The sequence below is a fragment of the Telopea speciosissima genome, chromosome 3 (genome assembly GCF_018873765.1).
Source record: "Telopea speciosissima isolate NSW1024214 ecotype Mountain lineage chromosome 3, Tspe_v1, whole genome shotgun sequence".
Lineage (NCBI taxonomy): Eukaryota > Viridiplantae > Streptophyta > Magnoliopsida > Proteales > Proteaceae > Telopea > Telopea speciosissima.
Genome location: NC_057918.1, coordinates 43,076,778 through 43,090,763, shown reverse-complemented (window position 1 = coordinate 43,090,763; position 13,986 = coordinate 43,076,778). Strand labels below are relative to the sequence as shown.

Here is a 13,986-nt window from a genome sequence, read left to right as displayed (position 1 = left end):
AGAAGTAGTAGCAACAATAGATTGTACATCCATAAACTCCAGAAATGCCTTTATAGCCGCAAAAATTACTTCACTTGGATGCCAAAGTCTACGCCCAAAGACCAGATCATTGCGTGATAACCACAAAAACCAACAAACAAAGCTGCATAAGGTTATCAACAATCGAGCTTCCTTCTTTCCCTAGTTAGAGAATGACTTCCAACCATAAATCAAATCTAATATGGATGGATTTCCATTCATTGAAGAGATAGAACCAAGTGGACAACCAAACCAAACAACTTTAGCATATGCACTATCAAACCCTGCTCCCGACTGGCTGGAGTTTTGATTGAAGGACAGGAACCCCTGACCAGGCAACCAAGAACACTGTGGAGTATCACTCCAGTGACTTGGATTAATGAGGAAACTATGTGCATGTCTTCCTACATACCAGTCAGAAGATGGATAGTAGACCCCTGCAGCTGTACAACTCTTAGCATGATGTATGGCCTGGACTCCAAGTAATCTCTCTCCTCCCCATAACTGTGGGGCCCACCTCTAGAAAAGTGTGTAAAAAACCTCTAAATGGCATGTGGGGACAATGCCCTGACCAAGGGTCAAACCCTTGTGCAAGCCCCACTGAGATTCAGCCTTGCTGGAATCTCTGGGCGATGGCACTAGGCGATGCAGACAAGGCCTAGAGACATCGCCCAGTGTGCAAAATAGCTGATTAAATTAATTTTAAATTATGCCGACCACCCATAATGGACATGGGCACCCTCCATAGATAGAGGGGAGTCTGAGGGACCACCTCATACCCTTAGTTCATTGTGGACCCCACCTGAGAGCCCAGAGTGGCTGTAAATACAGTTGAAAATGTATTTTGAAAAAGGGCCTTAACAGCCAAACAGACCCTAATGGGGGTTGGGCCTATAAATAGGTGAACCATGGGCTCATTTTGAGCTTTAGACACTGCTCATTTCGTGGGAGAGAAAAGAAGAGAAAGAAGAAAGAAAGAAGAGAGGAAGAAGAAGGAAGAAAGGAAGGAACGAAGGGCGGGAGCTACTCTCACACCTGGGCCCTGATTTTCGTGGCACCCAAGCTCTGCTCAGGTATAAATCTCCATGCCTATACCTGCTACCTCCTTCTTATCCCTGTATTTTGAATGGATTTCTGTCCTCTGGCAGCCCAGAATAGCTGGGAAATGCTATGGATGGCTCCAGATCTGCCATGCAAGCATAGAGCATGGGAGATCTGAGATTTTTAGTTAATTTTATAAGTCTGATATGCTATTCTTGGAGCCAAAATTTGGCTGTGCACAGCTGCACTGCCAGATGCTCAGTTGCTTGGCTGTTTAGAACCCTAGATGCAAGCCCTGGCTGCATAGGACCAAGCCCTAGGTGGAAGCAGCCCTAGAACACCATTTTACATCTATTTCCAGCCTTGCATGTGACCAAAATATAGATCTACAACTGGAGAAAACCCTGTGATACTATTCACTATGCTGTCTGGGCTGCCAGAGTGGTGGGCCCAGTAGAAAATCCACATGGACCATATTGAGGATCACCCCTGGGGGTACCTAGCACCCTAACATGCAAGGGGAGATGATTTGGGGTACTGCCCATAATCAAAAACCTAGGAATCTCTGCCAGATGTCGATTTGAAGACTCTGGGCGATGCACCCAACGCCCAGAGCCATCGTCCAATGAGTGAAACACTGTTGTTTTGGCATTCTGACTTGGGGAACCTCACCCAATGGCCATGGTACTGTGTGGGAAGGTGGGAAATGACCTAAATGCCCATCCCCACAACTTTCCTTATGAAAGTTTGGCTTAGGAACCTAAGTGGGCCCCGCAGGTGATGGAAACCCTACCTGTGTTTGGTCCTGCAGCACTGCCAAGCTAAGGACGACACAGTAAGCCTATTATATCCTAGGGTCAGGTAAAATTACTGAGAATGATCATTTTACCCCTAGACCACCATCTCTGGATGATGCACCGGGACATAGGCCTAAGGCCCAATGCAAGGCCCAGAGGATTCCAAATGAAAACCAACTGAACACCGGGTCAACCCAGTGAGGTTAGGTTAACCCTAGGACTACCAGAGACAGATTGAAAACTTAATATGACTTGCAATTGAGTTCCTAGAACCAGACCCAGGTGAGTGAAGTATTATCATATATACATGTGTAACTGTATGCCGGCAAATAATTGTTAAATCTTAAATGCTGTGTTATTTAATTCTGTTCAATTACTCAAATTACTAAACAATGATTGTCTGTTGATCAACATTGTGAATCTTATCTGATGATTGTGATTGTTAGACTAGATGCCGTAGTCGGCTTGGAAATGAGGCCTGTGATAGCCCGTAGTATGGGATGCGGATGACACCACCTGACTCATATGATGCCATATAGACATGGGGTTAGAGTTTCATCACCCGTGCTACGCACCCTTGCCAACAGGGGTTAAGGTGTTGGATGCCTGTGAGGGTGACCATATGTGTATATGAGAAAAGAAATTAAATGAAAAGAAAGAAATGTGTTTGCACCGGAATGGTGATTATGGGCTATAAGCCAAAAATAAAAAGAAAAGAGAAAAGTGATGGATTGCCCTACAGGTTAATCACAGAGGGCTGGTCGGGCTGACCTTGGTGAACGAATGCGGGAGCTGACTGGTCCTCTCCGACAACTCAATGGGTGTATCGCGGGAAGGGGTAACCAAGCCCGCACCAGGGATACATGTATTGGGGATTGTAGTAGCACTGACCTGACTTAGTTGTATTGCTAGGTGGCTAATAATAAATCTGGACTTGCATATCATGTAGGATCATGTTGAATTTGGTTGCATGTGCATGCATGATGATATGTTTTGGTCACGGGCTCAGTGGGGGCTCACACTCTGTTATACATTGTTTTTCTTTAGATGGTTTTGTAGATCGATGCCGCTGTGGCATGGAGGTTCATTACGAGGAGGAGAGCCCTGGTTATTATGATGATATTGGTGTGGATCCCGATGGAGGTCGTGCCAATGATGCGTGCATTCTCGGTGGTCATTGATGAAGACCGTTGAAGAGTGCACTTGATGCTTTTCGTCTTGGGGACTCCTTTTTGTTTTTGTTAGGAGTTTATCCCCGTCTTGCTTGTGGTTTAGCTGTAGTTTTCCTACTTTTTTTTTTTGGGTTTAAGCCAACTCACCCTGTATATATATATGTATGTATTTTCTTTGGCTTTTGTTCTTGTCAGCTTTACTTTTCAGTTTGTGGGTAGTTGGGAAATGTATCTGGACAAACATATCGCTACGCTTCTCTTTGTTATTGTAATTGTAGTTTATCTGCAGCACTCGGATCTTGCTTATGGTAAAGTGATGAATGTGGATCTGTGAATGTAATAACTGCTTCTACATCCATGGGATTTGGCGAATTGCCGTTACGTAATTCGGGTCACCTACCTAATCCTCCCAGGGGGTGGTTTGGGGTGTGACATGCACAACCCAAGAGAATATGTGAAGTCGTTTCACATTCACCATAACGACCACACAACTGATCAACATTGATATTACGCCGATTAAGAGCATCTCCTGTTGCTAACCACTTGCACAAGCCTGCCATAGAAACCGTTGAATCTTGGGCATAGTACTACAATTCCAGATGATTTTCCAAACATCAATAGGAATTGTACTCCAATCATGTAACCTTGAGGTAGACGTTGCTGATAAATGACGTGCTTGTTCCTTATTAGAAAGAAGACGATAAGCACTTCGAACAGAGAAAACTCCATTCCTACTTCCCATGCATTCCAACTTATCAGGTTGTGGAAAGAGTGACAAATTAATCTTCTTAATTGTTACTATATCAACATCATTAAAATAGGAAGATAGAGCATCATTGCGCCAAGTCCTATTTTATTCATCAATAAGGTCTGAAACCTTTGAAGGTCATATTAGCGGTGTATAAGGTTTGGTACCCTTAAAATCTGCCAACGTAGGAACCCAAACATCTTGCCATATATCGACATTCAAACCAGTTCCAATTCTCCAACATAAACCATCAGCCAAGACCCGCATTCCGTAAAACGTCCGATCCCCACCAATTCCTGCCGATCCAGGACTGGTATCGAATCGATATCGGCAGTGACTTAGATACCTTCGAACTTAAACCATGGCTTCACACAACATTTTGAAACCAGTTAATGGGGTCCCCACTCAAACATTGGTGAGAGATGAAAACATGCTTCGTCTCGAGTCTTGCGCGTGGCTTCGACATTCAGGTTTGGTCCCCATTGTTGTACCTTACTGGCCAACGCGCCAATACGCCCCCCATCTGTACACAAAGTTGTGAGAGTGAACGCAAAACAAACAGTCTGAGAGTCTGAACTCTTTTAACCAAACTAGAAATTTCTCTGTAAAGTAGGGAGTCAAGCACTCGTCTTACAGCCAGTCGTGCTTTAGCCAGGAAAAAAGCATTTCGTGATTGACCCGAATCATCGTTTCCCATTCAAAAAACCAAAGTCTCACCAGTCAAAAACAGCAAACGAGTGGAATTGCTTGGCTTAAATTTTGTTCGATTTAATCCCATTTTTTCCACACTCTACTGTGTTTGCTTTTTAGGTTTCTTTACTTTATCGAAGGCTTTGAATTTCCACCCGGAGACTTGGAAAGGTAGACCCGCGAAAGTCTTCTTGTCTAAGAGCGATGTTTCCTTGCAGATTTGAAGGCCTTTTTGCGGGGTTTTTCTTATCTTTAAGTTTGGAGTGAGGTTTTTTGTGAGGTTGTGTTTTTTCATCTAGCTTTGGGATGGCATGGCAATAGCAGGTCAGTTTTTTAAATTTTTTTTTAAAGTACTTGTGCCCTTTTAACTCGAATTTCTCGATTTCCCTACCTGGGTGACTATGATTAGTCTTTTAGGGTTTGGAGAACTGCCTCTTGAGTATCATTTTTTGTGATTCTGTGTGAAATCTAGAGTCTTACTGTCTTTGTTGATTTCATCTTGTATTATTGCTCAGGTCTAATTATTTTGTCCATTTTCATCTGGGTAGTCCCTAATTTTGGTTACTTTTTTGGATTCTTCTCTTCTTACGCTGAGTCTGCAATTTTGGTTATTTCTGTTCTCCTGGGGTTAGGGTTTTGTGATCTGATTATTTCTGTTGTTAGTGTCGGGTGAAATTGTAGAGTATCTTTCATTGAAATTCTATATATTGCTATCCCCCCCTCCCTCCCCTCCCCCTTTCTGTGGGTGTAGTTCTTTCAGTGATTTTGATGGGTGATGGAAATGAAGTTCAACAGAAGCTAATTCTCAGAGTTTAGTTCTGATTTTTATGGAAAAGAAGGGATTATTCATGCAAATGGCCATGAATAACAGAGCTCTGCCTGCTTTCTTTCATGCCATGTTTTGGTTTTTGTCGAGTATAAGTACAACCCATGGCACCGCTACTGATATTTATTGCTTGAAGACTGTAAAAGAGTCTATGGAAGACCCTTTTAACTACCTAAACTCCTCATGGAATTTTAACAATAATACAGAGGGGTACATCTGCAAATTTACCGGCATCGAGTGCTGGCACCCTGATGAGAATAGGGTCTTAAACATCAGGCTTTCAGACATGGGGCTGAAGGGCCGCTTCCCCCGGGGTATTGAGAATTGCACAAGCTTGACAGGTTTAGATCTTTCAAGCAACAAGCTCACCGGACCTATCCCATCAGATATCTCTAAAAGGCTTCCGTATGTGACATCACTTGATCTTTCCTCAAATGGCTTTAGTGGTGAAATTCCATTGAGCCTGGCAAATTGTACCTATTTGAATATCCTCAAACTTGACAGCAACCGATTAACTGGTCAGATCCCTCTGCAACTCGGCTTGCTCAATCGGATAAAGACATTTAGTGTTGCAAATAATCTGTTGTCTGGACAAGTTCCTACCTTTGGCAATGTTACATTTCAAGCAGATAACTATGCAAATAATCCAGGACTCTGTGGGAAACCTCTGGATCCTTGCAAGGTACCTCAAAGTAAATCTCATGCTGCAGTAATTGTTGGATCGGTAGTTGCGGGAGTGTTTGTTACATTGTTAGTTGTTGGAGCTGTTCTGATCTTCTGGTTGGATAAAATTCCCATTAAGAAGAAAGATGACGACCCTGAAGGAAACAAGTGGGCCAAGAGTATAAAGGGCGCCAAAGGCATCAAGGCAAGCTGATCTAATCTGTCTCTCTTAGAATCCTTTAAAAATTATTGTTTCTTCTGCTTATCTCCACCTTCACTCCCTACACGTGAGTGCATTAGTGCATACACACAGACACATACGCATGCATGTGCATATCACAATGGAAAGTAGCTCTTTGGAACCAGAGGTTCTTTTTCTTTTATCTTTGTTCGTCTTTTTTTTTTTTTTTTTTATTTAAAAAAAAAAAAAGAAGATAGTTTTGTTACAAAGTGCTGAAGGGGAAGTTGTGTTTTATAGGTTTCCATGTTCGAGAAGTCAGTTTCAAAAATGAGGTTGAGTGACCTCTTGAAGGCTGCTAACAATTTCAGCAAAGACAACATGGTTAGGTCAGGAAGGACAGGGACGATGTACAAGGCAATGCTTCCTGATGGTTCTGCCCTAATGATTAAGAGGCTGCAAGACACTCAACGTTCTGAGAAAGAATTTATATCTGAGATGACTACTCTAGGGAATGTGAAACACCGTAACTTGGTTCCACTCTTGGGCTTTTGCGTGGCAAAGAAGGAGAGGCTTCTGGTGTATAAGCATATGTCAAATGGAACCCTCTATGATTGTCTTCATGCGGTGGGACCTGAGGGGAAGGCCATGGAATGGCCTCTAAGGCTCAGAATTGGGATTGGGGCGGCCAAAGGTCTTGCATGGCTCCATCATAGCTGCAATCCCCGCATTATACATCGAAACATAAGCTCCAAATGTATCTTACTGGATGAGGATTTTGAGCCGAAAATATCAGACTTTGGGCTGGCAAGACTCATGAACCCTATTGACACTCACTTGAGTACTTTCGTGAATGGGGAATTTGGAGACTTGGGCTATGTTGCTCCCGAGTATCCGCGGACTCTGGTCGCAACTCCCAAGGGGGATGTTTACAGTTTTGGAACTGTTCTTCTTGAGTTGGTTACTGGTGAGAAACCTACCCATGTAGCTAATGCCCCTGAAAGCTTCAAAGGGAATTTGGTGGAATGGGTTTCACATCTGTCCAGCAATTCTAGTCTCCAAAATGCCATTGATAAGTCATTGGTTGGGAAGGGTTTTGATGGTGAGCTCTTCCAGTTTCTTAAAGTTGCATGCAATTGTGTCCTACCAACTCCCAAGGAAAGATCTACAATGTTTGAAGTTTACCAGCTTCTTAGAGCTATTGGTGAGAGATACCATTTCACAGTTGATGATGAGATTTTCGTGCCATCTGACATGGGTAATGTTGATTGCCCTGATGAGCTTATTGTCGCTATGGAGACAGAGTGGCGCTGAGAAGTTGCAGTAAAGCAAAATGTAGTTTAAGAGGCCAAATGGTAACAACATAATCAATGCATAATGCCTTTGGTTGTAAGCTTTTCAAAAGAGTGCTCATATCCTTATATTGATATTGTGATTATTATTTTTAGCCTTCTTCAGCCGGAAGCCTACTTGTATATTTTCTATTTAACTAGCAGCTTCGTGAGATTATCCCTTCTCTTTTCCATATACATCTTGTTCCATTATGTCTTTCTTTCTATTTAAGGGATATGTATTAGGATCCCAGAGAAGTAGTGGAATCTTGGAGAGGTAATCTCTTTCCTGTATTTGTTGCTACATGACATGGACATCGATATGGTGTGGCTAACATGGAAAATCTGATAACCTGCCACAAGGAACTTGTGTAGGTGACTATAATTGATTATGATTTTCTTCCTTCCTTTCTTGTAGGTGACTACGATTTATTCTTTTTTCATGCCAATGAATATATTATTTTACCCTTTCCAGGCAAGTTCCTCTTTTCACCATTCCTTCCCTCGCTTTCCTTTGTTCTTTATTTAAATAAAAAGATGAACTGTTACAGTGTTTTCATGAGTATTGGTCCTATGCCTTTGTAGTCTGCCAGAAAATGAGAATTGATGTGTCCTTATTACATAGTTATTTGTTGATTTATAATTGAAGTTCGCTTCTGAAAATTCTGCATGTTGCAAATAATCTTGTCATGCTATAATATTGCTTCTGTTGGTAGTGTATATTGTGTCCTAGGAATATAACTTATTCAAGCAGCAAGGATACCGCTTTTCATATCCACCTCCTAGGCATCCCTTTCTAATAGTCTGGAAGGATTATACCAAAATTTTGATTTACAAAATTGTATATGGACCAGATGTTGAACTGTTCTGGCCTGGCAGTCACAGGTTGAACGGTTGATTCTGATTAGGAAAGGTATATAAGCAGCAAATATCTCACAGGTATATGGTTGGATTTCTTTTGTGGTGGCTAAATCTTTGCTATGTTTCTAAAGCCATTGAGTTTAAACTGCACTGTTCACACAAGTCATTTCATGATTTTGAACCATATACCTCTCCTGCACTTGAAACAGACCTTTTGGTTTGAATTGTCCGGGTGATCCGAACGCTGAAGCTGGACAGTCCAATGACCAGTCACTATTTGGGTGTAATGGTTTAAAATGCAAATGGTAGTGGACTGTCCACTAATGTCTGTTGAAAACTGGTAAATTCTGCCAGCATGGTAGCTTCTCCTTGTGTTGTATTTAGCTTGTTTGTTGTTGGATTAATATGTGAAATGCGACTGACATTGAAACACCTAGTAGATTAATCCCTTTAGTCTTTTTGGCATATCTCTCTAGTCCTGGAGTATTTGTGCAGCATTGATACCTTTTTTTGTCTCTTTTCTCTTTTTGGCATTTTTTTTTTTGATAGTCTTTTTGGCAAATCTCTTAAGTCCTGGAGTAATAGTGCAGCATTTTCTAGAGAGTTTTGTTTTGTCACAAAAGGAGGCTAGTGAGAAATATTTCGTGTCTGAATATGAAAATTTCTGGTCAGTAAAAGGGTAGATCATTTATTTTTTTCCTTTCCTTTCTTCAACTTTATTTGGAAAGGTATTCTTTGAAAGTGTTGGTCAAATCTTAGTGGTATCTTTCCTTTTGACAGATAATGGCAAATCATCTTGTTACATTCTTGATAAATTGACTTTTAATGTGGTGATTATCATATTTGGTGGGAAAGAAGCAAAAGAAGATGGTCGTTCTTGTCGTATTTTATTGAGCAGATTTGGATTGTCATTTATTTTGAGATCAGAAATAGAATTCTTCTTAGTTGTTCAATATGCCTTGTGCCCCCAACTCTATTAGAAATAGGCACCTTGCTTATTCTTTGGATCTTCTGCTTGTTTCTCCTCCCCCTAAATTTCGATGTATAATCCTGTGATTTTATTTCTTGGTTCCCCTTGAGTGTTGATGCATCTTCCTTTTTGTTAGTTATTTCTTCATGCCTTCCCCACCTGGTTTTTTGGTGTATCCCCTTTTTTTTGCCAAAAAAAAAAAGTAATTGTTTTTGTTTTTCTTTGATGTATTTTCCATTCATCCAAAAGAAAAAATAAATTACAATTTTAACAAATATGGTAATTGATCCTTTTCAGGTGGATTCATTATTTTTATATTCAAATCCAAGATTTAGAAAGCTTTTGGGTTACTTGCAGAATCTTTGTTAATCATTAAGAAAAGTTTACATTATACTCTTGCTATAATTACATTCTCTTCACTTCACTTCACTTCCAACTGATTAGCTATAGGAAAATGGAGAACCCTTTCTTTGTACCTGTATTTACTTCTGTTGTTCTCAAACCCAGGAGTGCTGCTGATATCTTTTCGTTAAAGCAGTATAAAGATCTTTCTTGATCCATTTTTTTCTTGGTCCATTTGTTTGATATACATGATCAAGCATCAATCTTGATCACCTGTGTCTTGTTGTCTAATTACTGGACCTGGGTTTTTAAATATCTTTATTATTTTGTGTGCTCCTCCAAGTTCATCCATCTATCATCAACCTAAATCAATAAATAGTTGTTAAAAAAATTTGAGGTTTTGATACATCTGTTCATTGTCTGGGGGCACATATATAATCAAGTACTTGGATGGACTACAAAGCCAAGTTCACTCTTAGACTGAGGACCTTCATCTTTGATTCTTAAATACAGAAGTCGATTATTTTTTCTACTTCGATTTCATTCAAAATGGATCTCAGCTTCTGTAGTAGCTGTCTCAATTTCCTCTCCTCATACAACATCATTGCAAACAGCCTCTCTGCAAAGAAGGGGTAAGGCTGTATACATTATGACCCTCTACAAATTTCACAGTGGTGGGAGCCTCGTGTACTAGGTAGTATGTTTTTTGTACAACTTCACATGTATTTCTGCCTATTGTTTTTTGTTTTCCTGTGGACGGGGGAGGGCGGGGGTTGTTGAGGGGTGACAATGAAAACTCATGGACTTTAAAGCCTTTTAATTGTTATATTACTGTTATATCGTGATAACTTTCTTTTTATGAGGAAAATATGATGGAAAAAAGAATGTTTTTTTTTTTTTTTTGATGAAAAGAAAGAAAATATATTAGCTAAAAGATAGAAAAATTTACATAATTGTCCTTAGGATAGATTACCGTCTTTTCATGAGTCTCAACACCTAAACACAAGGGATAGTGAAATGACCACCCTGCTCTCATTTCAATGCCTGGGCGCGTGCTCCCCTACACAGGGACCACACAACCAAACAACATTCTCTCTCCTATCAATTATAATAGAAAATATCATATAACAACAAAAACATCTCTCAAAGCAAGATTGAATTGTTCCCGTGTCAGTCATGTCACCAAATCCTCCCATCCCTACTCTTTTTTTATATGAATCCTTGTTGCATCCCCCTGGCTTTCGGTTCTTGAGTACAGACTGAAAAATATATTCCATATATGCAACAAAAAAATTGAGAACACTATTGAGGTCTATCGATCCCACCTTTCCTTCAACAAATCAAAATACTTGGATGATCCAAAAGAAATCTCTGGTAATTAGCTAGTGTTAAAATTTGATCGTCAAGAAGGATTAGTTCAATTGTAACAGGGGTTAAGATTTTGAATCATAAATCCATGTCGAAAAAGATGGATAATAGACAGGGATTGGGACTAATACAATGGAAAAACATTGATTATGAATAATCAAACATAGAATGTGATGGTTGATACTGATAAAATCAAATACTTTTCAGATTTGGACATAGATGAGTTAGAACAGAAAAACGTTCAATTAAATTGAAAAAAATATGAAGCTTAGAAAGATTCAGTATGCAATCTTAATGATCCTACATTTCAAGTCCTCTTAGTAAAGCTACAAGAAAGATCCTAGTAAAGCTACAAGAAAGAAAAAATTGTCAATCAGATTGTGTCTCCGTATAACAAAAAATAGAAAATGGATCCATTGGTGAAAAATGAGATAGCCTCTCCCATTTATTAAGACCACATATTGAAATCTTTTGATGGAAAAAATTTTAAATTTTGAGTGAATCTTATAACTCCACACAATATTCAAAACCATGCTATTAGCCATTCTATTAATTGTACCCTTTTGGGTATGTATTAAAAAATTTTGCTATCACCTAGTTGTGAGGGATCCCCATTCTTAGTAAATGGACAGATCCAAAAATCATGATGAGGCCTTCTACTTAAAAGGTGATATGTACACGGTTAATACAAAATAAAATGAGGAAAATAAGGAAGAAAAAAAAAAGAGATAGTAGGGAGAGAAAGAGAGAAAATAATAAAATAATAACATAATAAGAATTAAGGGTGCGAGAAAAGAAATAGGAGAGAAAATAGAGGGGTTTTATGGACGAAGCCAGACGTCTGGCTTGTTGGGAGGTAGTCGGCCTCTCTCAGGATAAACTTAAGATTAGTTTAAAATTTTCAAGTCTACTTTCTATTTCACCATTCCAAAATAAATACACATACAACAAGTGGTTATCACAACTACCCACTCCTCACTCTTACAACTTCTCGTACAATATCTCATCAATTCATCTCGTTACTATTAACTTACACACTTTCTACTACTAATTAACTACTTAGTATTAAATAACTATTAATAATTAATTATTTAAAATTAAATAACTATTAAATAAGATAAACATGGAGTACGTAACAATCTTTCCCTTGAAATTGGTCTTGTCCTCAACACCATTAAATTGTTGCAACATTTAAATATTCTATGCTGTTTCACCGATGATGCCAGGATCCCATATCGTAGTAGGAAAAATCCATATTAATAAATCAGGAATGATCATCTCACGGTGCTTCGATCTCATTGCAGGAAATGTTATCACCTTGAAGGAAGTGGTGCTTGATTTGCATGGCTTGGGAGTCTTCTTCTTCTTCACCTTCTCCTTCTCCTTTTTCTTTTTCTTCTTTTTCTTCTTTTTCTTCTTTTTCTTCTTTGTTGGCTGTTCTGGGTGCACTATCATGGTGGTTTCAATTGACAGTATGAAGTCAAATTTGTCGGATATCTTTTTCATGATTTCATCAAGCAAAGCCAAATTTCTTGGATCTTGATGAAAATTTGCTTCATAGTTGGTGGGTAATTTATTGGCTCTAATGCCAAATGATATGTGCACGGTTAATCCAAAATAAAAAATAAAGAAAAATAGAAGAGATAATAGGGAGAGAAAGAGAGAAAATAATAAAATAATAGAAATTAATGGTGGGTGAGAAGAAATAGGAGAGAAAATAGAAGAGCTTTACGGACGAAGCCGGGCATCTGGCTTGTTGGGAGGTAGCCGGCCTTTCTCAAGATAAACTCAAGATTAGTGTAAATTTTCCAAGTCTACTTTCTATTTCACCATTCTAAAATTAATACACGTACAATAAATGGTCACCACAACTACCCACTCCTCATTCCTACAACTTCTCCTATAATTTCTCATCAATTCATCACATTACTAATAACTAATTACACACTTTCTACTACTAATTAACTATTTAATATTAAATAACAATTAATAATTAACTATTTAATATTAAATAACATTAAATAAGATAAACATGGAGTACCTAACAAAAGGATTGTTAAGATAGCATTCACAACATGAGTATGTAAAAGAGAAACAACAAGATTAGATTTCCATTTATCATTATCAATCAATTCAATAACTTCAAAAAATAAAGGATTAGAAGGAGCCTGCATAAGAACATAGAAAGTTTCAAAATATGGAATCCATGGGTCATGCCAAATAGAAATATTACAACCATCCCCTATCTTCTAACAAAACATTTGTTTCAAAAAAAGAAAACTTTAATCAAACTATTCCACACTAGGTATCATTTTTTTTTATCGATGTTGTTGAGTCAAGTAAAGCAGAGTGATAGAAATGTCGAGATTTTTAAAAGTTTTCCCATAAAGCAAAAGGGTTAATAAGTAGACATGAAGCAAATTTTAAGTTATGCATAAAATTGTTATTCCATTATTTTGGGGAAACATTACATTTCCCTTTATTTCCTACTTCCATATGTTGTTGTGTTTTAAATTTCAATTAGATTTACTTACCTTTCTCAGAATCAATTCTCTTTTCAGTGTCCAGATATTCTTTCTTCTAACATATCAAAGTCACTGCTAACTGATGTTTCAATCCACCTCTCTCTCTTACGGTACCATGGAAACACCTTTCTATTTTGTGGCATAGCCTGATTCTTACTCCATTCAGGTAGGAGAGGTGCTTTCCCAAGCATTAATGAAGTGTTAAGCAGATGAAACATGAATGTGGCCTCATACCTATGGTCCTCACCGAAACCCTAAAAGGTCTTAATCTTCTCAATACCGATCATAGCAAGAACTTCATTGGTAGCCCTTACTTCTTATAGGTATGACCTGTTATTAGGTTATGGACCGAGTTTCCCTCCACCCACAGTGAATGAGATCTCATTCACCACAGGGCAGAAGAGGGTGGGAAAGAGTATCGGGAGGGTATTTTGGAACATACAAAAATCGAAGGAG

At 38.9% G+C, this 13,986-nt stretch overlaps 1 protein-coding gene across 1 annotated transcript; it reads left to right on the top strand.

The window, feature by feature from the left end:
* Positions 1-5,201: 5,201 nt before the first annotated feature.
* LOC122656869 (probably inactive leucine-rich repeat receptor-like protein kinase At5g48380) lies at positions 5,202-7,653 on the top strand. Its single transcript, XM_043851555.1, has 2 exons — positions 5,202-6,160; positions 6,434-7,653. The coding sequence occupies exons 1-2, from the start codon at positions 5,294-5,296 to the stop codon at positions 7,445-7,447; spliced, it is 1,881 nt and encodes a 626-aa protein (XP_043707490.1). The 5' UTR covers positions 5,202-5,293; the 3' UTR covers positions 7,448-7,653.
* The last annotated feature ends 6,333 nt before the right edge of the window (positions 7,654-13,986 follow it).

Coding starts and splice junctions, on each gene's coding strand:
- LOC122656869 (XM_043851555.1), top strand. CDS start 5,294: ATGGAAAAGAAGGGATTATTCATGCAAATGGCCATGAATAACAGAGCT. Junction 6,161..6,433: donor AGGGCGCCAAAGGCATCAAG/GCAAGCTGATCT, acceptor TGTGTTTTATAG/GTTTCCATGTTCGAGAAGTC.